This window comes from Rattus norvegicus, chromosome 11, assembly GCF_021556685.1.
Source record: "Rattus norvegicus strain SHRSP/BbbUtx chromosome 11, alternate assembly SHRSP_T2T, whole genome shotgun sequence".
Classification (NCBI taxonomy): Eukaryota; Metazoa; Chordata; class Mammalia; order Rodentia; family Muridae; genus Rattus; species Rattus norvegicus.
The window spans coordinates 57,007,883-57,032,518 of NC_141544.1; the positions used below are offsets into that span (position 1 = coordinate 57,007,883).

General features: G+C 40.5%; 1 protein-coding gene across 12 annotated transcripts in view; it reads left to right on the forward strand.

The window, feature by feature from the left end:
- Window positions 1-605: 605 nt before the first annotated feature.
- The window catches only part of Tbc1d23 (TBC1 domain family, member 23), a 58,167-nt gene continuing 34,136 nt past the window's right edge, over window positions 606-24,636 (forward strand). For 4 of the 12 annotated variants that reach the window (XM_087576323.1, XM_087576327.1, XM_087576317.1 and 1 more), the window contains exons 1-4: window positions 727-802; window positions 15,776-15,887; window positions 21,986-22,091; window positions 23,906-24,105. Coding sequence is in view for 6 of the 12 variants with exons in the window: in XM_087576317.1 (XP_087432443.1) it covers window positions 24,086-24,105 (20 nt within the window). In the remaining 6 variants the exon portion in view is untranslated. 12 annotated transcript variants of the gene reach the window in all.

Here is a 24,636-nt window from a genome sequence, read left to right on the forward strand (position 1 = left end):
AACTGATTTTTAAACTGAAATTTCAGTTTCAGAACTAGAGTCGATTCTCCTGGCTGTTAGAAGGCATATTTAAGGGAGAAGGAGAAGGCTAGAGTATAATTGTCTTAACTGAATAGCTTAACATAGCCCTTCGTGTATTTTTACTTTTCTTGTAGCGTTGGTGACTGTTCAATTGAGGATGCTGGGTAAGCGCTGTATGGTTGCACGAAGCCCCTGGCCTTTTTTCTTTGAATGGTCCTTACAAATGAGGTGGTCTGTTCTTTCCTTACTTTCCATTAAGCCTACCTTCTCTGTGTGAATTCGTACTCGCCTTTCTCTCTCATCACTAGCTGGGCTTTCACCGACAATCAAATAGGGACACAGCTGCTAAGAAGACGCCAAGCCAGGATGCTTCACATTCAGAGCCTCCTCTGATTCGAGCCTGGCTGCCGCTCCCAACAACCCCACCCACTCCTTAGGGGCCGGCCCACCTGAGGCCCCACCCACAAACCTTGTGCCCCTCCCACTTCGTTCGCCGCCCTTTGCATCCTGGGATTTGTGGTCTTCCACAGCCTCACCCGATTGCAAGCGCCGGGCTCCGCCTTTCGCCCTAGGGACGCGGTGACGTTGCATCCTTCTAGTTCCAAGCTCTTTAGCTCTGGTGGAGTCTCAAGTCTCAGACTTCATAACTCCTTTTACGACACTGAGTCTCTGAGGCAGTCTCGGCGCCAGGTCCACTTTTCGGCTAAGTGACGTGGACGTCAACAGCAATGGCGGAAGGAGAAGATCTTCTGCCACTGTCAACGTCGGGCGGGGACAGCTGGTGAGTGCGAGCCCAGGTTTAATTCCCACTGGCCCCTTCTCTTCCTGTTCTCCATCCAGCCTGTCCCCGAGGTGCTGGCTGGCGGGGCGTGGAGCAAAAGTCACCTGTCCTCCTCCAAGCCCCTGCCCCGCCCCCTCTGCTTCAGGGTCTTCCCTGCCCGCGGGCTTCTCCGGCGAGGGAGGAATCCCGGGGACTCAGAGGTAGTCCTGGATCTGCGCCTAAGTCAGGTCCTCCTGCTTGGTCCAGCGGAGAGGGTGGCTTCCACAGAGTCCCTAGCCAGGGAGTTGGAATGGGCGCACTAAGGAGGAAGTTCTTGGATGGAGATCTCAGATCATTCGAAATAAGATCTTTTGAAATAACCACCGCGACCTTTGACAGTGCAGAGGTTGTAAGATACACCCAGCAGGATTCTGCCTACGAAGTTGAGGGTTTAAATATTATTATTATTATTATTATTATTATTATTATTATTATTTATTAGTCTCCCAACAGTTTCCAACATTTGTTATTTTTCCTTCCCACCACTTCCCTCACAACTTAATTTCATGGCTTTGTATAGTGTATTAAACTTTGTTATCGTTTATCCCAAGCATTTGCATGTCTCTCTGGGGGTGTGAGAAGATTTTGTTTTTAAAGGAACTCATGTAGCCCAAGGCTGTCCTCGAACTTTCTGTGTGGCTAAGGATGACTGTGAACTTCTGATGTTCTGGGTTATAGGTGAACTCCATCCTACTTGTTTGTGAGAATGAACCCAGAGCTTCATGCATGCTGGGACAAGCACTCTACCAACTGTGATACATCCCCAAGCCTCCCAAAACCTTTTTGGTAGGCATTTTTTCCCACTGAGGGTCATTAATTTTTGGCGAACACTTCTACCTTTGAAATAGTGTGTGTGTTACGTGTGTGTGTGTGTGTGTGTGTGTGTGTGTGTGTGTGTATCTTACAGTTGATCTAAGTGTATTGACCAGGTGTAATACTCAGGGATTTTGTTGTTCACAGTTTTTCCTAGTGATTACTGCTGTCACTGTTTACCTACACACAATGCAAGCCTTCGGTAAACTTGTACTTTACTGATTGGAGACAATGAAAATATCAGAAAGGGATACATAATACAGCAATTGAGTAATTGGACTTGGGGGGACTGTGATAAAGTTAATTTTGTTCTCTGAGATTGTAAATGAGTGTTATGGGAGTTCAGAAGAGGCAGAAACCACATCAGCATGCATTACAAAAGCTTCATGGAGGCACTGGTGTGTGAGTTAGACTCTGAAGAATTAGTAAGCTTTATCTTAACATTATTCAAAATAATCACTATAATGTGAGCTACAGAAGTAGTTAAATTTTTTTCCTTTTGCCTCATTGAAAACTAAAAAACAACAACAAAAAACCAGATATAACTTTTACTCATTTAAAAAAGTATATCCAACACCAATATGTTATTTGAACATGTACTCATTTTTAAAACAGTTTTTCATGTATTTATTTATTTTGAGGCAGGGTTTCACTGTATAGCCCTAGGTGGTCCAGAACTTGCTATATATCCTTGGCTGACCTCTGTCTCCCAAGCTCTAGGATTAAGGGTGTATATACCACTGCAACCAGATTTAGTTTTTAATTTTTACCTATATGAAAAAGTCTATGTACGCTTTACATTTATCATGAATTTCAGTTGTTCTAGCCATATTTCTAATATTAAATACCATACATGGCTATAAGAAATGCACCTTAGGGTCTTGTACATGGTAAACAGGTGCTCTACACTGACCTATATTGTCAGATCAGTAAAAAGACTTCAACCTGTTATAGAGACCGTTTAAAAATCAATGAAAAGGGGATGGAGAGATGGCTCAGTGGTTAAGAGCACCGACTGCTCTTCCAGAGGTCCTGAGTTCAATTCCCAGCAACCACATGCTGGATCACCACCATCTGTAATGAGATCTGATGTCCTCTCCTGGTGTGTCTGACAACAGCTACAATGTACTTACATATAATAAATAAATCTTTAAAAAAAATCAATGAAAAGAACTTTCTATAAAGTGACCTAGCTGGTTATAGCATGAAATTCGGAGTTTGGGAAGATTGAATTGTATTATCAACTGCCTTTAGTCAGTTGATTGAGAACCGTAGGGGAGCAAATTTTTCTGAGTTAAAACCTTGTTAGGAAGTTCTTAGGTTGGGGCACTCGTGTGTGTGGTTACTGGCAAGGCCACTCTAGTGGATAGTTCCCAGCAGCACATTTGTTCTCTTAAAGGTTCCCTTAGGCCTGTGTCTTTTGTTGATCTGTTTGTTTTCGAGATAGAGTTTCTCTGTGGAGCCCTGGTTGTCCTGGAAATCTCTCTGTAGGTCAGACAGGCCTCGAACTCACAGAGATCTTCTTGCCTCTGCCTTCCAAGTGCCGGGATCAAAGGAGTGTGGCACCACTGTGAGGCCAGGTCCGTCTTAGGGTTACTATTGCTGTGATGAAACACCCGTATCAGATAAACTTGGGAGGACAAGGTTCGTCTAGCTTGTGCTTCCACATCATTGTCACCACTGGAGGAAGTCCGGACAGGAACTTCCCCACAAGAGGAACCTGGAGGCACAAACTGATGCAGAGTGCTGCTCTCTGCCTTGCTCCTCATGGGTTGCCTGCTTTCGTGTAGAACCCAGGACCACCAGCCCAAGGATGACTTTTTCTACAACGTGCTGGGATCCCCTGTCAGTCAGTAATTAAGAAAATGCCTTTCAGGCTTGCCTACAGCTGGATCTTATGGCGGCATAAGATCTCACCTCTCAGATGTCTTCAGCTCGTATCAAGTGGACCTAAAACTACCTAGCACCGTTTGGTGTGGGTTCTCTCTTTTACTTGTTTTATTTCCATGAGCGGAGGAGCACTGAGCTATTCATTGCAATTTCCAGTCTCCCTCTATCCTCTTCTACCCATTCTTCCCTCCAGTCTCACTCTTCCCCTGACCAGTTTCCACAGAGTGAGGAAATACTTTGGGAGTGGGAGCCACAGCTTGGTAAACCCACTTTTCTTTGAGAGTTCGGTAAATGAGATCATTACAGAATGGTTTTTAGTTTATGTTGTGTTTTAATTTTGACGTTGTCACTTGTAAAAGTTTTCCACAGTGCATTTTGCATGTTACCACCAAACTCATCTTAATGACTAAGGACCGTTCAGTTCACAAATGGAAGTGCATACGAATAAAACTAGGCTGGGTATGGTGGCTTACTCCAGCGTTATTCACTCAGGAGACTGAGGCAGAGGAATTGCTGTAAGTTCAAAGTTAACCAGAGCTACATTGTGAATTTTAGGGCAGCTTGGGCTGTCTCAGAAACATGAAATAGCTAAAGTGAGAGGAAGAAAGGGGTCAAGGGGTTGGGGGATAAGGGAAGAGAGAGGGAAGGGGGAAGGAGGATAGGGAAAAGAGCTGAGAGAAAAACCTAGGCTCCTGTCCTCCAGGAATTTATGATCTAAATCAAAAGGCTCATTTAAGAACATCAACAAAATTGGGCCTGACTGGGTATATCTTTAATCCCAGCACTCAGGAGGCAGAGACAGGGTTTGACACCACCCTGATTTACACAGTGAGCTCCAGACCAGCCAGGGGTACATGGTGGGATCCTGCCTCAAACTACTAAACAACAAAAAGAACATCAGCACAGTGTAACACAATGAGACGTTTGGGGCTCTTCTGTAGCTGATTAGTGCTACCTTAAATAGGCCAGCACTGCCATCCCTGTTTGAAACTGCTTTTCACTATTTTATTCTGTCTTTTTCTCTTTGTGGATAGTAAGTAGTATTCTTCAGTTTCTTTCCTAATAAGTGGAACTAGCTAGTTGAACTTGTTAAAAATATGTATATACTCTTTAAAGAGCTCCGAAAGGGGCTTAGAGTCTTTTTTTAAGGGTTGGAGAGATGGCTTAGTGTGGTTAAGAGCACCTGGCACTCTGAAGAGGCTGGATTCAGTTGGTAGCATCCAAAAATAACGCTCTGTAACTCAGCTCCAGGAGAGCCAACACCCTCTTCTGGCCTCTGCTGGTTCTAGGCTCCACGTGGTTCACACGTTGCAGGCAAATGCTCATCCACATAAAAGTAAAAATTAATAAATCTTTGAGTACTTAGATTCTCTGACATCACTTCTGCCTACTTAGTGGGTTTTAGTTATGTTTTAAATCACCAGCTCTTCCTAAAATTGAAATGCGTTGCAATTCCCTTGAAGCTTGTTAAAAATGCCAACTGATTCAGTAGGTGTTAGGTGGGGTCTCAGAGTCTCTATTTCTGAATAGTTTCTATGTGATATCCGTTCTGTTTCTTCATGAACTGACCGTCAGCTAACAAGGTATGGATAATCTGTATCTCAGAAGGGAAGTCAGAGGAATTTGTCTTTTTATATCATGTTACATCGTATAACTCAATATGCTATGATTTATATCATCACACAGCTCTTTACTTATTTAACGTTTTGGTGTGTGTATATGTGTATTGTGTGCTTAATGTGTAGGGGGAACATGTGGATGTCTGTCAAGAGTCTTTCCACCATGTGTGTTCCAGTTATTGAACACAGGAAATGAGGCGTGGCAGAAAACCCATTATGTGCTGAGCTGTTTCACTTATTGCTTTATAGACAGTGAGCTTGTCAAGGGGAATGGCTGATGGCAGGACGCTCAGTAAATATTTGTTGCATGAATGTATATATATATGAGCGAATGCCAACGTTTGTATAACCACGAGCGATGCATACCAAGCCACTGTTTCATATACAGTACCTAACCTTCGTGTTCCTACGAGCTAACTGCAGACTGGTGCTTATCCCCTTGGAAAGGCAATCAGAAACTGTCTCAGCTTCCACCTCTTTAGACCTTTAGCCATGTGACCTCAAGGTGTGGTAAAAAACTAGTCAATTTAGATTGATAAAGTTAAGGGTTTTGTTGTTGTTCTTTTTTGTTTTTCATGACGAGGGTTTTTTTTGTTTGTTTGTTTTTGTTTTATGTTTTGGGGGCTGGTGGTGGAGGCGTAGCCCTGGCTGTCCTGGAACTCTGAGATCTGCCTACCTATTAAAGGTGTGATGTACCACTACCACAAAGACAAAGTTAAATTCTTAAAATTTGAAAGTTGGTAATGCCCTCCTTGATATATTAAAGGAAGAAGCCTTGGATTTGTACATATGCTTTTATTTTCTGAGTAATTCTTTATTAAATAATGCTTAGAGATCCAAAGCCATAGTCAACCTTTTTCTCTTAATTTTATAATTGTTGGCATTCTGAACTTATTTAAATTTATAAATTTTACTCAATAAGCACTTTAACATAATTCTAATGTTTTGCTCAATTCTTCTTAAATTCTTTTAGTAGTAAAAGGATCAGTTCTGTACGAAACATCTGTATATACCATAATGTACAGTTGGTTATGAAGAGGACAATTTTGAATAGAGTTGATAAACTCTATTCTCTGTACTCGGCAGAGTAATGCTGAAATGTGGCTTCTGTTTGGTGTCAGCCAAAGACAATAGCTGCCCTTACATATCAGAAAGCAAAATCGTTTAGCAAAGCATTCATGGCTCAGCAAACATCTACTCAGTAGGCTTTATATTCAGGCTGCTGGGTAAGGTTTTAGGGGGAAAAATGGAAGCAGTGTTAGAGCCAGAGCAGGGCACTGTAGTGCTTGATTTGCTTGAACTCATCATTTTGTCAGAAGGAATAAGACAAAATCATGCCACGGTTTTGCGGACCAAGTGTTCAATTGTGAGCATGTGAAAAAGCATTCAGGGCCAAGCCAGACCAGATGATATTTAAGAATTTTAGCAAGGAGATATAAGAAATGTTGTTAAGCATTTGCATAGAGCTTTTTCAGTTACATACCCATGTACACACACACACACACACACACACACACACACACACACACACACACACAGACACACACACACGTGCATCTTACAACAGCTTTTTGAGACAGGAATTACGCAGAATTACTGTTAATGCTTTCTTGGGGGTGAGAGGATGGCCTTAGAGTGGTAGTGGTTCGGCAGATCCTGGTCATAGAAGACCAGTACTAACTCAGCATCTCTTTTCTGCAAGCCCTGTGTTCCTTGTAATACTGATTGCATTTATGTTATAAATGTCACATGTCCCTTAAGGGACTCCTAAAGAAAGTCCTCTTGAAAATGTGGATCAAATGTTATATTTTGGAAAGCAATGTATTCAAGGTTGTGCATTGAGCATATATGTGTATATGTGTTGAGCATATATTGACTATTTGTGGACCCTATGTAGATATGAGGATATGTATGAGCTGTGTACATCACTAACTCTCTTATATCCATGAGAAGATACAGTTTATGACTGATATGATAGGATAATAAGGAAAAATTATATATATGTATACTATATATATCTTTATAGACCTTTTATTTTCATAACACTATGTTCTCATATCCCTATCCTAAATCACTGTTGTTGTTGTTTTTAAACTTTATTGTATGGTTATCTACATCATCTAAATAGAAATAAATTATTTAATGGTATATATTAATATATATGATTAAATAAATACATGTAATGTATTTATATTATACTATGTGCTAATATGGTAAGTAATCTACCATATATCGAAAGATTAGTGTTCTTTTATTTGTGGTAAGTAAGTACACTGTTTTGATAGCCTTAACAACTCAGCAGTTTTTCTGTCGCTTTAATTCAACCATAGGGAAATAAGTATCTTACTGTGTATTATTTCCCCTGTAGAGTTTCTATTCTAGTCTCTCTCTCTCTCTCTCTCTCTCTCTCTCTCTCTCTCTCTCTCTCTCTCTCTCTCTCTCCATGTGTGTAACTCTGTGGAGTTGGTTCTTGCCCGCCTTCCTGTAGGTTCTGGGGTTGAGCTCAGGTCATATTTATCAAGCATCCTTACCTGCTGAGTCATCTCCATGACCCCCTTTCTTTGTTTCAAAAGATAAAAGTTATAAAAATGCTCCTTAGGAAAATGCGCCCTCTTAGGAATATGCAGTTGAATACAGGAATTCTTTTCTGTTTGAGACAAGGTCTAGGTTGGCCTAGAACCTGTAAGTAGGCCAGGCTGACCTTGAGCTTGGGGCAGTCCTCCTGCCCCAGTTCTAGGATAATGTGGGAACCATCATATTCAATGAACCCTAGACCTTGAGGTTTGTGAATTCCATAGGATTTGACAGACACAACGAAGATAAGTGAAAGTATCTTTTATCACGTAAATCTCTGTCATTGCTTGGAATCCAGTTTCCAAATGTAGATCTGCCATATACTTCTCTTGCCAAAGAATGATTTTTTAAGTCAATAAAGTATCTTTGTGAAAAATTGCCCAGATGTTGCATAATGATGTCACCTTTTATTTTTCATGCAGACTATTGTTTTCTAAGACCGTTTTTTTCAGGAAAAATAATACTTTGAAAAAATCATTGTATTTGTAATAGAGCTGCTCATGACTATTCATGCCTTTAATCCCAGTACTTGGGAGGTAGAGGCAGACGGATCTCTATGAGTTCGAGAACAGCTTTGTCCACAAAGTAAGTTCCTGGATATCCAGAATTGTTAGACAGAGAAACCTTGTCTCCAAAATCAAAAAATGAAAAAACGGAAAAAAAACCCTCCAAAAAACAAACAAACAAAAAACAAAAGAAAGAAATTTATAACTGATACACATAATGAATGTCTCTGCAGACTTTTGCTATTTTCATTCCATTCTTATTTTAGGCAAACAATTTGCTGTTTTTAAATTTCCATGTACATGACTTTGGTTGGAAAGGGCTCTGTGGAGAGCGAGCAAGTGAGGTGGCTCAGCAGGGAAAGGGGAAGGACGCTTGCTGCCAAGCTTGACTTCCTGAGTTTGATCCCCGGGACCTCTGTGGTGCAACAGAAAACTGAAAGTTGCCCTGTTGCCCCACACGTGTGTTGTGGCATGTGAACACTCACATACACGGTAAGCCAGTAAGTAGATGAACAGGTAAACAGGAGCATGCTGGGGACTTTTATCTTGAGAAAGCGTGGGACAGAGAAGCTAGAGCAGCCGGAGGCTACAGTTCGTCAGTGGAGAAGCTCTCCTGTAGTTCAGCATGGGGAAACCTTACAGCCGCAATAAACACGTATCCTTATTACACATGCAACTGTTAGACCCCCACCCCACCCCTTGCAAGTAGTAATCCCTGAAGGTTTTTTTACACATGCAACTGTTAGACCCCCTCTACCCCCAGCAAATAGTAATCCCTTGAAGGTTTTTCTTAGAAGAGGAAGAGCTACTGTGGGTACCATTTGGTAAAATGTGACTTGTGGATTAAAAAAAGAATATTTTGAAAAATACTTCATGGCATTTATTCTATTTATAGTTAATTTTTAATTTTACAGAACTTTTGGGCCCTCCATATCCTTTTCCTGTCACATGGTGATGAAATCTTGTAGCTGTCACATTTGTAAGGGATGTCTGACCAAAACAACTATATTTAGCATCTTCTTTACTCGATAGAGGATTCTGGGAGAAATGGGACGAGAGTGTGATTGGGGTCCATTGTGTGAGATTGCCAAATAATTAATGAAAACATGTTTGGGGGGGGAGAAAAGGGAAAGAGAAGAACTTTGGGGCTGATGTTTCCTGAGTTGTGCAATAGGAAAAACTCAGCAGTACGGGGTACAAATTAGGCCATGGAACACTTGAAGCAAGTGCCAGTTGCTCACCGTACTGTGTGCTGGGCTTAGAGGGGTTCGGTAGCTATCTCAGAAGTAAGAACACTGGCCGGGCCTAAAGCCGTCAGGGAGGACGATGGGATGCATATGTGGAGCTGTCATGGTTTACTCTGGGCGCAGGGTGCCTTACCTTTACACATCGGAATGAACTGCACGCCTGTAAGAGAGCCTCTCCCGTCCGGTGAACACTCCTCTGCAGTTTTTCAGGATAAACTGTACATTTAACCAGTTGAGTTCTGGGGTGTTTATTTTTAAGTTTAATAAGTAATCATAATATCCAACTTGAAGCAGTCCACCATTAGATGGTAAACAGAATATCTGTAGTCATGGGAAGGAAGACTACTGGCAGTAGAAGCATGTGCTGATACATAGATTATAATAGGAGCAGAGCTGGAAACAACGCTGATGAACCAGGCAGTAAAGCTCATGTGCCATCACTGCGTTTATGTGAAGTGTTCCGAATAGGTAGATATGGAGAGTCAGGGAATAAGTGAATTCTTATTACAGGCTGGGAGCAAGGTGAGGAAGGGCTGGTGGGAGGAAGTAATCAGTGAATTCTAATGGATGTGATCTCTTTATTTTTTACTCATTTGCCTCTCATAGATTATAACCAGTGGTGGTTTGAATAGTTTACAGAACTAAACTTGTGACCTCCATATCCCTTTCCTGTTGTACAGTGAGGAAATCTTGTAGCTGATGAAATCTTTTGGCTACCCCCATGGACTCACATGTTTGATTGCTTGGACCATAGGGAGTGGCACTGTTAATAGCTGTGGCCATGTTGGAAGAAGTGTGTCCCTGTGCAAGCAGGCCTTGAGGGCTTATATATGTTCAAGCTATGCCCAGTGGAGCATAGTCTCCTGCTGCTGCCTTTGGATCAAGATGTGGACCTCTTAGCTTCTCCAGCACCGTGTCTGCCTGCATGCCACCATAGTCCCTTCTTGATAATAGTGGACTAAACTGCAGTGGAACCCTAACTAAGGTGCAACCCAAGGCGGTTTCTCCTCTCTTCTCTCCTCCCAGACCCTCCTCACCACTCCTTCCCCTCTCCCCTAGAACCACTCCTCTAGCTTCCCAGGGATACAACCAAACAAGGCATATCAATAAGATAGAATACAGTAAGACTAGTCACCTCCTTCATATTAAGGCTGGACAAGGGAACCCAACAGGAGAAAGGATCCCAAAAGCAGACAAAAGAGTCAGAGACAACACCACTCCAGTTGTCAGGAGGCCCACAAGAAGACCAATCTACACAAATATAACATATATGCAGAAGCCTGGGTAAGACTCATGCAGGCTTCCTGCCTGTTGGTTCAGTCTGTGAGCTCCTATGAGCCCTGGTTAGTTGATTCTGTGGTTTTCTTGTGGTGTCCTGACCCACCTCACTCCTACAGTCTTTCCCCCATCCCCTCTCCCATAGGATTCCCAAGCCCCACCTGATGTTTGGCTGTGGGTGTCTGCATCTGCTCCCAGGATGTGATGTTTCTTTATATACAGAATGTACATGAAAAGATAGGCAAAACAAGTCTCATTTTCCTGAGGTTCAAATAATGCATTATTAAACAGTTTCTATAAGTTTTGAAATTGTGAGTAGAAGTCTTTTGAACATAGTTGGGAGGGAAAGTAATTTAGAAAAAAAGCTTAATTGCTAATCTTTTTTTTCTCCTAGTGGGAGATTTTCTGTAACTGTTCTTTTAATTTTTGTTAAATTTTATTTTTTAAAATGTTTTTTTTAATTAAAACAGGATGACATCACTCCCCCCTCCCTTTTCTCCCTCCAGCCTCTTGCAGTCACCCTCAAGCCCCTCCGACTCCTCCAAGTTGATACCCTCTTTTACTTTGGCTATTACTGTTGAGTGCATGTGTGTACGCATGTACACAGAAATATATGTGAGTACAACCTGCTGAGTCTTTCTTTGGTGGTATGTATATGATTTCAAGGTGGACCATTCTGGGTAGGATAACCAATGAGGGGGCTTATCCCAGAGAGAGGCTAGTTATCCTCCTCCTAGCAGTCAATCGTTGCCCCAAGTTCTTTATTTAGGAATAGGGAATTTTCCCCCCTTCTACATTACATGTCCATTGATAAAGTCATCATTCCCTTCTTGTTTATGCATCCATTTCTAAGAGGGACAAGCAGAGTTCTTGGTTCTTAGAATCTTTCCATTCTGTCTTCCATGATTTTGGCTGAGTCATAGATGCAGAACCTGTGAAGTAGTTGTATCTGCTGAGGCTAGGCCCTACCCTGATCTGTTCTCTTTGCATTGTATCATGTTGTGGTCTTCTTCTTCTTCTTTTTTTTTTTTTTTTTTTTTTTTGGAGCTGGGGATCGAACCCAGGGCCTTGTGCTTGCTAGGCAAGCGCTCTACCACTGAGCTAAATCCCCAACCCCATGTTGTGGTCTTCTGTGATGATCATTTGCTGTAAAGAGAGGCTTCATTGATGAGGGGTATAGCTACATTTTTATATGGCCATAAGGATAAGGTTTAGAATGTAGGAAGGAATTATGCTGGTCTAGCAAAGTGGCAACAGTAGTCGATTCTTTGCTAAAGTCCATGGCCTCACTAGCCCCAGAAAGCTGGCTAGATTCCAGTACCAGGCATGATTTCCCTCCTGTTGAGTGTGGGCTTTAAGTTCAGTTAGATAACACCAAGATGTGAGTGCATTTATGCACTCTTATGTATATCTTATCATTCTGGTCATTGTCATGCTTCATAGGTGCTGCTCCTGGGTACAACTGTTTAATTTCCCCTCACCTTCAAAGCTTGCATAGTATTTTCTTTTTTTTTTTTTTTCTTTTTTCCGGGACTGGGGACCGAACCCAGGACCTTGCGCTTCCTAGGCAAGCGCTCTACCACTGAGCCAAATCCCCAACCCCGCATAGTATTTTCTAGAACCTTGGAGGTAGACAGGAAAGATGACTGAGTTCAAATCATCCAAGTCCTGTGTTTTAAGTGTGTGTGGTGTCTTCAGCAATAGGGGCTTACCGGTAACTTCTCAGGAACGACCAAGAGTTACCTTGACCATCTTTATTGTTTTGGGAGTCAGAGTTTTCAGGGGATTCATTGAGTGGCTTATTTAGAAACAATTATAAAACTTCTAGTTGGATTTAATAATCCGAGAAGCATTAGGAATGCATATTAAGTTTGGAAGTGGCTTGAGTTCATGCTTTTGTCTCTTGCACAGTTGTGCACGAGTTCCAAATGTTCTAGTTCCTGTCTGATGGAAGAGACTCACTCAGCCAATAGCTGGAGTATAAGTCTGTGTCTGCCTAGAGCAGCTTGGGTTAGAGTGCTCTCATGACTTTGCCACAAAACATCTGATAAGGGGAAATTTTATTGCATTTTATTCTAAAGGTAGTTATTACTTTATTTCTAATTTTAGGGGTTTTTGTTTTTGTTGTTTGTTTGTTTATTTTTGAGACAGGGTTTCACTCTGTAGTTCCCTGGCTGACCTTGAACTCCTACACTCCTGCCCTTTAGCCTGATGATTCCTGACATCACCCATTGCTGGATTTTTACTTCTTTGTTGTAAGCATGTTATTGGTAGCTCATTGAAACACCCTGGTGTGTTCTAACATGTTATAGTTTTAGAATTACAGAGCCAGGAGGGAGGTGGTATTCAGTTTCCAGTCACAAAGCCTTGTATTTGCTGTATCTTGAACTTGCTGGGCAAAGGGGGTGTTTATTTTTATGAATAAAGCCTGTACTTTTCTATTTTGGGACCTCATCTGCCTAGCTTGAATGTTTGTCTAAGCTTTAGCTTGTAAGGTCAGTTCTGAGTTTCTTAGAGCCAAAGACGACTAAAAAGCCTACAGCCCACCACTCACCAATTAAGCCTGTAGATAGTGTGTGTTCAAAGGCTGAGACGTGAGCCTGCTTGCAGGCTGAGTGCTGTGTAGAGTTCTCATCTCTTCGCACCCTTCTGTCTGATCTTTTTTTTTTTGGTTCTTTTTTTCAGAGCTGGGGGCCGAACCCAGGGCCTTGCGCTTCCTAGGCAAGCGCTCTACCACCTCTCCGATCTTTAACTGCAGTGTTTGCAGCTCTTTTGCAGTAACAGATGTTTGTGTATAAAGTCTGAAAACTGAGGCTTTGCCTTCCCCAGAAGGCACGGTTATTTAATTATTTAGGTCTGTGCGAAGTGTCTTCTACTACTCGAAGTATAGTATTTTCTGGTCTCTGCAGTACTTGGCGTGCAGTTGAAATGCTGCCACAGATGGTGGTCTCGTGGGCACAGCATCAGAGTTCAAGCCGCAGCTCCTTTACAGATGTGCTTGCACATTTCTGTGACTCTGCAAGCACTTGGAGGCGCTTGCTGTGTTGTATGGAGTAGTAAGGTATTTGGCAGCGCTCCTTCAAAAAACAAATAAGATTTTGCACTAAAATATTAGAACAATTCTAGCTCATTTGTGTTATAAAATTCCATCTCCAGTAAATGATATTTTCCTGATTTCATTTTCACAGTTGACAAACATGGTATTTATTCCTCAGCATACATTATATTAATTGTATAGTTATAAACCTTATTTTAAATTCTAATCATCTGTCTCATTGAGCTTAGTTAGCATGGACTAGACAGACGCTTGTCTCCTGAGACAGGCAGGCCTGAGCTATCAGCCCTAAACTTCAAATTGCTCATTCTTTTTCCTCGTCTTCCAACTTTTTTAGTGACTATTTGCAAAAGACCAGAATATGTCTCGTGTGGTCACCTGTGTGCTCACATGAATTTGGACTTTGTTGAGGGACACTTGGCCAGTGCTTTACTGTTGATTGTACCCAAGCGATTACATTTTCATCTATCTAATTCCTTTCTGTTAAGAGAACGATCTAATAAAGCGTACACACTCAAAGGGCAGCCTTAGACTCATGTACAATAGGGAGTAAATTAGGCAGCATAATTGATTTTTTCTTTAAAACTGTAGCAACTGGTTCTAGCAACTTTACGTTTCTCCTTAATTGCTTTAAGAATGTTAGAAATTATCTGCCTTATTACTTTTTTTTTACATCTTTACAGATTTTAATGTATGCTAAAATAATAAAGTATTGGGACCTCAACCTCTGGAATCCATAGGGAATTGATTTACCAGTATTTTGAGCTACAGAATAGTTCATACCCCGTGAAAGTTCTTAACTGACCATCTTAATCATGCACAGTGGAAAGAGAATGAACGTTACTTTTCTCCTCAGACATGGTAGATTGAGTGTAATTGCCCTCTAGTTTGCTTAATGATGTTTCCTTATAATTTTGCTTTAGCGTAACAGTGGGGTCTTCTTTGTTCCACTGTCATTTATCAAACACTTTCTGTACATCAGGCTGTGCTCTGGGCATAACATTGATATAATTTTGTACTAAATAGTCTCAAACTGCTGGGCTTTGACTTCTCACTTGAATTTTAGTGTTTTTCATTTTTGCTGCTGTTTAGCATAATATTATGAGCATTAATTTGGGAATCCAGCCTGCTAAAATTTGGCTCCTGAGTTTGCTATTAATTATGGCCATGTGATAATAACTCATTAAATGAAAAGAAAGGGATTTTTAATACCATGGGATGGTTGTTTCATGTGTCTCAGAAGTGTCCATGACCCATCTTGTGTCCTAACTGCAGCCAGTGATGTGTGTCAATGTAGTGAGGATTAAAATGGACACATGCATATTGGGATAGTAATGCTTGGTAAGTCCCAGCTCTTGGAAGATGGCCGGAGAAGGAACATGAGTTTAAGTTCACGGCCAGACTCCGGTATATTAGATTCAGCTTTTAAACAAACAAACAATAAACAAATAAATAAATAAATAAATAAACATCTGTAAAATCTTCAGAACAGTACCTGGCACATGGAGAATGCTACACCAAGCCATCCCTACCACCAAGAACAAGTTACTGGGATTTGTCTCCATGGACTCACAGTGCTATCAACATGCCTGTGCACCTCCTAGTGAACAACTCTGATTGATAATTTCTGAAAAATAATTTACACCAAGGCAGAATTGTATCCCTGAAGCAGAGTGTATGGAGGCTGCATGTGCCTTGTACTGTTGCATTCTGACTGCTGAGAGCCTTGTCCTCTGAGATGTACCCTTTAACTGGCCAAGTACATATACAAGGGGAAAAGGAGTCGGACAGTTTTTTTTTCTTTTTTTCTTTTTTTTTTTCTTTTTTCTTTTTTTCGGAGCTGGGGACCGAACCCAGCTTGCTAGGCAAGCGTTCTACCACTGAGCTAAATCCCCAACCCCAGAGTAGTTTTAATGAATTTCTTTTCTTTCTTTCTTTTTTCTTTTTTTTAGGGAAAAAGACCTTGAAGAAGCCCTGGAAGCAGGAGGTTGTGATCTTGAAACTTTGAGAAATATAATTCAAGGGAGACCACTGCCTGCTGAACTGAGGGCCAAGGTTTGGAAGGTAACTAGAAACTAATGAGTAAAGTGTAGTCACTTAAAAGAATTTTTAATAATTGGTTTTCAGCTCTCTGAAAAGACTTTATAAATATATTGCATCAAGAAAATTGATTTGAGTAACTTTAACTAAAAGTGTGTTTCTGAGCCAGGTGTATTCGTACATGCGTTCAATGCCTTTCTGCTCTGGGAGGCACAGACAAACAGGTCTTGGTGTATTTGAGGCCATGCTGGTCTATATAGCAAATTCCGGCTAGCCAGGAAGACATAACAAGACTCTCAAAATAAATGTTTCTGCAGTGTTTCCTATACTTAATAATGTTTACAGTGGTAATAATTTATAGCCACTAGAAATGTCTGTGATCCTTATAAATTGTTCAGCAAGTGGTAACAAGTGAGGAAATAAAAGCAGAAGGCAAAATAGAATGAGCACAGACTCCCAGGGAATGATCTTAGGAATGCTAAAGGAAATATGTTGGGCTGGAGAGATGGCTCAGTGGTTAAGAGCACTGACTGCTTGCTCTTCTAGAGATCCTGAGTTCAAATCCCAGCAACCACATGGTGGCTCACAACCATCTGTAATGGAATCCTCTTCTTGTGTGTTGAAGACAGTGACAGTGTACTCATAAAATAAATAAACAATAAAAAATACGTTAAAAAAAAGGAAATATGTCTATGGGTGCTGGTTACAGTTTTTCTTTATTTTCCTTCCCAACTGTTCTCTAATGTTTGTGGAGGTTTTGTTTGTTGGCTTTTATTTTGTTTTTGTTTTTGTTTGAAACAGAATCTTGCTAAGCCTAGCCTTTCGATCCTCGTTCCTCAGCCTCTGCTATGTAGTGCTGAGATGACAGGTGGGCAACACCATACCTCACATACATGGCTTATTTTTTTCACAAATGCTCAGCCACTATACCATCACACTGAGCCTGCTAAACTTGAAGCAATCCTACTAAGATCAAAGCCTACACAAGGCCACCCACTTTCTCTCTACCTATTTGATATAGTACTTGAAGTCCTAGCCCAACAAAAGGTTAAAGGAATACAAATTAGAAAGGTCAAAGTCAAATTATCATTATTTGCCAATGATATGATAGTGTACTTAAGTGACTCCAAAAGTTCCACCAGAGAACTACTAAGCCTGATAAGCAACTTCTGCAAAGTGGCTGGGTATAAAATTAACTCAAACAAATCAGTAGCCTTCCTCTACTCAAAGGATAAACAGGCTGAGAAAGAAATTAGGGAAATGACACCCTTTACAATAGTCACAAATAACATAAAATACCTTGGTGTGACTCTAACCAAGCAAGTGAAAGATCTGTATGACAAGAACTTCAAGTCTCTGAAGAAAGAAATTGAAGAAGATCTCGGACGATAGAAAGATCTCCCATGCTCATGGATTGGCAGGATTAGTATTGTAAAATTGACAAATGGGATCTCATAAAATTGCAAAGCTTCTGTAAGGCAAAGAACACTGTCAATAGAGCAAAACAACAACCAACAGATTGGGAAAAGATCTTTACCAATCCTGCATCTGAGGAGGGCTAATATCCAATAAACACAAAGAACTCAAGAAGTTAGACTGCAGAAAATCAAGTATCCCTATTATAAAATGGGGTACAAAGCTAAACAACAAATTCTTAACTGAGGAACATCAAATGGCTGAGAAGCACCTAAAGGAATGTTCACATCCTTAGTCATCAGGGAAATGCAAATCAAAACAACCCTGAGATTCCACCTCATACCAGTCATAATGACTAAGATCAAAAACTCAGGTGACAACAGATGCTAGTGAGGATGTGGAGAAAGAGGAACACTCCTCCATTGTTGGTGGGATTGCAAGCTGGTACAACCACTCTGGAAACCAGTTTGGTGGTTCCTCAGAAAATTGGACACAGTACTACCTGAGGACCCAGATATACCTCTCTTGGGCATATACCCAAAAGATGCCCCAACATATAACAAAGACACGTGCTCCACTATGTTCATAGCCTTATTTATAATAGCCAGAAGCTGGAAAGAGCCCAGATGCCCTTCAACAGAGGAATGGATACAGAAAATGTGGTACATCTACACAATGGAGTACTACTCAGCTGTCAAAAACAATGACTTCATGAAATTCATAGGCAAATGGATGAAACTAGAAAATAACTTCCTGAGTGACTACAAAAGAACACACATGGTATGTACTCACTGATAAGTGGATATTAGCCCAACTACTCAGAATACCAAGATACAATTCACAAGCCACATGAAGCTTAAGAAGAAGGAAGACCAAACTGGATGCTTCAGTACTTCTTAAAAGGGGGAGTAAAATCCTCACAGGAGGAAATACAAAGTGTGGAGTGGAGACTGAAGGAAAGGCCATCCAGAGACTGTCACACATAGGGATCCATCCATATGCAGTCACCAAACCCAGTCACTATTGTGGATGCCAAGAGGTGCTTGCTGACAGGAGTCTGATATAACTGTCTCCTGAGAGGCTCTGCCAGAGCCTGACAAATACAGAGGCGGATGCTTGCAGTCAACAATTGGACCGAGAACCCGGTCCCCAGTGGAGAAGGTAGAGAAAGGACTGAGGTAGTTGAGGGGGTTGCAACCTCACAGGAAGAACAATAATATCAACCAACCAGATACCCCAGAGGTCCCAGGGATTAAACCACCAACCAAAGAGTATACATGGAAGGACGCATGGCTCCAGCTGAATATGTAGCAGAGGATGGCCTTGACAGGCATCAGTGGGAGAAAAGGCCCTTGGTCCTGTGAAGGCTCGATGCTCCAGTATAGGGGAATGTCAGAACTGGGAGGCAGGAGGGAGTGGGTGGGTGGGGGAGCACCCTCATGGAGGCAGGGGGTGGGGATAGAATAGGGGATTTCCAGAGGGGAAACTGGGAAGGGGGATAATATTTGAAATGTAGATAAAGAAAATATCCCATAAAAAAATGGAAGAAAAAAAAAAGAATAGGTTCACCAACCAGCCAGAAATGGAGGACTTGAAGCCCTACCCTTCTCTACTGAACTATTTCTTAGGAAAATTTGAGGCAATGGGGGAATAAATGCCATCAGTTATATGTCCACTGGTGACCCCACCAGGGCTTCAATGAGCAGTTCACACAGATGGCCCTGAGTAAACCAAATGGATCCTCCATCAAACCAAAAGTCATGAATATGGGAAAGGGACAGGTAGGGAAGATGAAGGGGTGATAGGTGGGAGATTGAAAATAAGAAGAAAGAAAAATTTGAATTAAGATGTTATGTATTTGTAGCCAGGCGGTGGTAGTACACACCTGAGTTTGAAGCCAGCATTATGTAAGGAACAAGTTCCAGGACAGCCAGGGCTACACAGAGAGACCCTGTCTCAAAAAAAAAAGTTACATATTTGTGTAAATTATAAGTACAAAAGGATGAAATAAAGTTACTACCAATAGGTAAAGAATGTAACAATGTGTAAATGTATGTTCTGTCCTTTCCTTATTTTTCCAGAGCATATATATTTAACAGAAATGGAATTATTACTGTACATAGCATTCTAAATGCCTTATTTCAGGAATTTAAACATGTAAAATAGTGTGTGGCACATGTAAAATTATTCTTAGTGTGTACATTTCAGAAATTGGCCTTCGACATTCCTACCATTATGGCTAAGTGACTTAGATTTTGTTTTCACAATTTCTCAGTGCGATCAACTTGCTCGTGTTATCTTCTCTGTAATGGTTCCTCTAATCTGATAATGTCTGTGAATGCAGAATGTCTGTCTCCTGAAGCAGAATTTACAGATGGTACATGTGCCTTGCCATCAAAAAATGTGGAGATTCATGTAATGAACTAAGTTGTATCTGTAACCCAGCTTTATTTAACTTTACTAGCATCTGACTAGTCTTGTTTGACTGACTATTTTGTTTGACTGACCAGTCTTGTTTTAGTAGTATACTCATCCTCCTGACTCCTTCATGCTGAATTGTTTTAAAGCAAATCCCTTGTGGCATACTAAAATACTTGAATAAGAAATTTCCAAAATATAGTTTCAAAGTAACTCTACGACCATTAGATACCAGCACAGTAGTTCTTGCCTCTTATCAGTGCATTTTAATTATACAACAGTGCTTTCATTGTGATAGTTTCACACGTACATATTCTACATTTTGATCATGTTCACCTCCACTACCCCTCTTAACCCTTCCTGTTCCTGTTAATCCTCTTCCTCTTTTCTACTTTCTTGTCCTTTTTCTCCTTTCGGTGGGGGATGACACAGTGTTTCCTTAGAGTTACTTACAGGAGCTCGAACTCTTCACCAGTGACTCTCCCCACTAACCAATAACTAAAAACAGTAATTCTGAAGTATTGAAATAATTTCCTCAGTTGTCTATAAAGGTCTTTTGATAGGTGACTCAAATTCAAATGCAGGAAGGACCCCTTGTTGCACTAGGCTGAGTCGTCACTTGAGTCTGTTAATTGCACACCTGTAATCCCAGCACTCGGGAGGCAGAGGCAGGCGAATCTACAGAGCAAGTTCCAAGACAGCCAGGGCCATACAGAACAAAACCAAAAACCAAACCATACCACAGCAATACTGTTGGCTGGGTGGCACAGCCACATCCACTGGACACAGTGGAAGTCAGGAAGCCAGCACAGCTGCTTGACACGGTTCCAGCAAAGCCGAGCTGAATGCTGCGATGGTTGTCACTCCTCCCTCCCTTTTAGGTTTCCGTCTCTGCGTGTCACATTCTTAGAGACTCTCTGCATTGTGAGCCATTTTCTTTCCTGAAAAAATTGTGTTTGAGTCTTTTTAGGAAACCTCTAAATTTAGTATCCCTTCTGCTCTTAGGGAAATAACTTTAATGTGGCCCTATTTGGAAGTCTTCCTTATGCCCTGGAGAGCATGCAGCACAAAGATAGGGCTTTCTAAAGAGGCCTTGACTCCAGGGATCTTCTTGGGGTATTCTTCCCTGAGCAAACTCAGACTTATAATTGGAACAGGATAAACTTAGAAATAGTTGACAAACCTGACTGGCCAGGAGAATTGGTGACAGATTCAAGGCCTCCTTTATATGCTTAGAGCTCTCTACAAATGTTGTTTAAAGATAAGGGATTATGCAGGGTACATACACTCCTGAAGGGATACAACTCAGTAAATAAAGTAGCTTGACTAAAATAACCTTCTCCTACTTAATAGCTTGGGTGATCAATGGATATAAATGTAAGGAGTCAGAATTAGTATTTGCTATACATAAAAAACTGGTTCAAATATTTTTTCTATGTGTCTGGAGCACTTTAAAACTTCAAATACTGCCAGTCTGAAAGCAGGCTGTCATATAATGGCTGTGTTTGCTTTGGTGGAGACATTCTTTAGATTCTTTGAAATGGAGTTATAGGGCTAATAATAAAATTAAGTCTGTTGTATTTGTCTTTTCTAATTGTGGCTGCACTTGTAATCCCAGACACGTAGTGAAAAATCAAACACATGTCTCCAGACAAAGTAATATAATTTGTACTTGTTGGATAATCATTAGTCTGTCTTTGTTCTGTGAAACTGTATAAATAAAGGAGCAACCTGATTGCTAGTCAGAGTTGCAAGATTCCCCGGACCACTGCGCCTGACTCAACAGAGTAATTTCTATGATAGTCAGAGCTACACAGACAGACACTGTCTCAAACAAACAAACAAACAAACAAACGAATGAATGAATGAATGAGTAAGTGAATAAATAAAATAGTTTTTATACATACTTGAAAAAATTTACAAAATAACATTTTCTCAGTTCATTAAATATTCTTTATATCTTTTAAATTGTATATGGTATAGGAATATTTTTATTTGACAATATTATATTCTTAGTTTTTATATTTCAGAAAAGTTGGCTTTAAATAAAGCCATGTTTGTAAATACACAAATATTTTGTAATTCATTCTATCTGCTGAATCAGCATGAAGTCAGAAAATCTAATATAGGAGCCTTTTGTTACTTGGTGGTGGCGGCACTTGCTGATGTGCGGATACTTAAGCTTGTAATCTTTTGTTCTTATTCCTAAAGTCTTGCTTTCCTTAACACAGCGTATTTTACAGGAAAAGTAACAATGATGCTAGTTGCTTTCAATATTTTTCTTCCAGATTGCTCTGAACGTTGCAGGAAAAGGTGATAGTTTGGCATCATGGGATGGTATTTTAGACTTGCCCGAACAGAACAGTATTCATAAAGATTGCCTTGAGTTTATTGGTAAGTTTAATAACCATGGAAAATATTATCTAGTTATAATTTGGGATATCTTAAATTTGTAAATGTCTCGTAAATAGTTTTGCCCTTTAATAAACAGAATCTTGAGATACATAATTTTGAGAAAGAGCCAATTTTTACTGTTCATTTTATATTATTGATTTTTCTTATACACTTATAGTTTTGCTCTGCTCTTTACCTTGTTTCTCATAGACTTGTGGGCCCACATGATTATTTGTAGTCTTCCATTAGAAGAGATTGTGTTCTGAAAGTTTATATATAAACAACAGATCATGATCTATTGTTTCCAGATTATTGCAAATCATAGATGAATAGTTTTCCAACCACTCTATAAAACCTGTGTTAATTCATGGTACAGATTAAGTTAATTCAGTTTATGCCTGTCTTCTCTAATTCGTTTATAGTACCTCGGACTCTGTTTTCCTGTTACATTTTAGTGAACTAACGCATTGGTTAAATCGGCTTCAGGGCACTAACTCTTTATAAACTAAGGTTTCTAGATTGTAGCTCAGTGGTGGAACGCTTACCTGGGGGGAGGTATATATGCATGCAAGATCCTGGTTCTATCACCAGCTCTATTGACAGTTAGACAGACTGACAGACTTTATTGCTAGTGTGGACAAAAAAAGTAAGTTTGGACCAGAGATTTGAAGACTTTATATGATATGTATCCTATATTTCTGAGACCTCGATCTAAATGATAATGGTATAGTTGTATTCATATTTAATTTGTATTTTATCTGTTTATTCTGTATGAGAGCTACCAGTATGAAAAGTCATAGGTAGTTTTGCATGTGGATGCATGATTAGCTTTATTATAAAATAAAAACTAAGATTTAAAACAAAGAAAGGGAAGGAATAAAGTACTGGATTCCAAAGTAGAGAATGAATTGCCCTTCTACTTGCCAAAGCTGTCCATTGCAGAGCAATTGGCAGTCTTGTTAGGAAGCATCCTTTGGCTTTCCAGCAACTTGAATTATGCCTGCCACCCCTACTGCCCTACTTAAAACTGGTCACTCCTGTGTTTAGAATGGCCATGGTCAATATTACTGAGTACCATTTGTTAGTGACTGTCCTCTGTCTTCCCTTTTTCTCTCAGGGCTGGGTAAGAAAACACACACCTTGTTTCACTACTTGAAACTGATAAGTTGTTCTGTAACATATGTCTTGCTTTAAGATAAAAAAAAGAGGGCTGTAGAGGTGGCTCATTGGTTAAGAGCACCAACTGCTCTTCCCAGGGTCCTGAGCTCAAATCCCAGCAACTACATGGTGGCTCACAACCATTTGTAATGGGATCTGATGCCCTCTTCTGGTGTGTCTGAAGACAGTGACAGTGTACTCATATATAATAAATAAATCTTTTTTAAAAAGAAGATTGGGGAGAAGATATTCAATATACAGTATATCACTGTATGATGATGTCCATATGTAACATAGTAACATAGTACCATGAACAATGAATATCCATGATGACAGCTTTCAACATTAAAACTAGAATGTTACAAAGAGCGCTGACGACGTTTCCTTATGTTTTGCCAGCCAGTGTCTATTAAATATGAGAGCAGACATAGCTCAGTGATGAAGCATTTACCTAGCTTATGTAAAGCCATGGTTCGATCTCACTACTACAAAAAATAAAAAGGAAACAGACAATCAATCATGGGAAAAAGTGCTCAGTGTTCCTGCTTTTTCATAGTGTAATGCACTCACATGATGAACGTGTGACGTAGTATGCCCAGTCGCTAAGCCCTTGTAGTACCCTGATAACTTTAGTTTGATGCTTTATTCTAGAGCAGCTCTCAGTACCAGAGGAGAAGGCAGCAGAATTACTCCTGGATATTGAATCTGTAATTACTTTTTACTGTAAATCACGCAGTGTTAAATACAGCACATCCCTGAGCTGGACTCATCTACTGAAACCACTGGTCTGTCTCCAGCTGCCTCGCAGCGACCTATACAACTGCTTCTATGCCATCATGAATAAGTACATTCCCAGGTAAAATATGATTTGGTTGCGTTGTAAAAGTCCATTTCACTTTGAAATAGAGTTTGTTAGGTTTCTTTTTATGGTAAGGTAAAGCGGTCAAGTAATTTTTGAGGTTGCCTGAGATGTATTGGCTTCTTGACTTTGTTCTTGTGACAGATACTTACAGGTTTTATTTATTATGTGTATGGGTGATTTGCCTGCATGCATGTATATACCGCATGAGTGCCTGGTGCTTGAGGAGGCCAGTAATGGGTGTCAGATTCCTGGAACTAAACTGTGCTGGAAAAATGTGCTCACAGTGAGCTATACTCCAGTCTTTTGATGAGATTCTTTATTGGATAATGATAGTAAGCATCTATTCCTATGTTTATTGGTAAGTCTTTGGCCAAACAGATCTATAAGAAAAAAGATGTAGAGTAGAAAAACAATTTTGATTTGGCCAAAAGTCCCCGGAGTTTAAGTCCCGGAACACTAGACCCACGTATATATGTTTTTGAAAGCTCCCCAGAGATTTATAGTTAGACCAGAGCAGTGAACCGC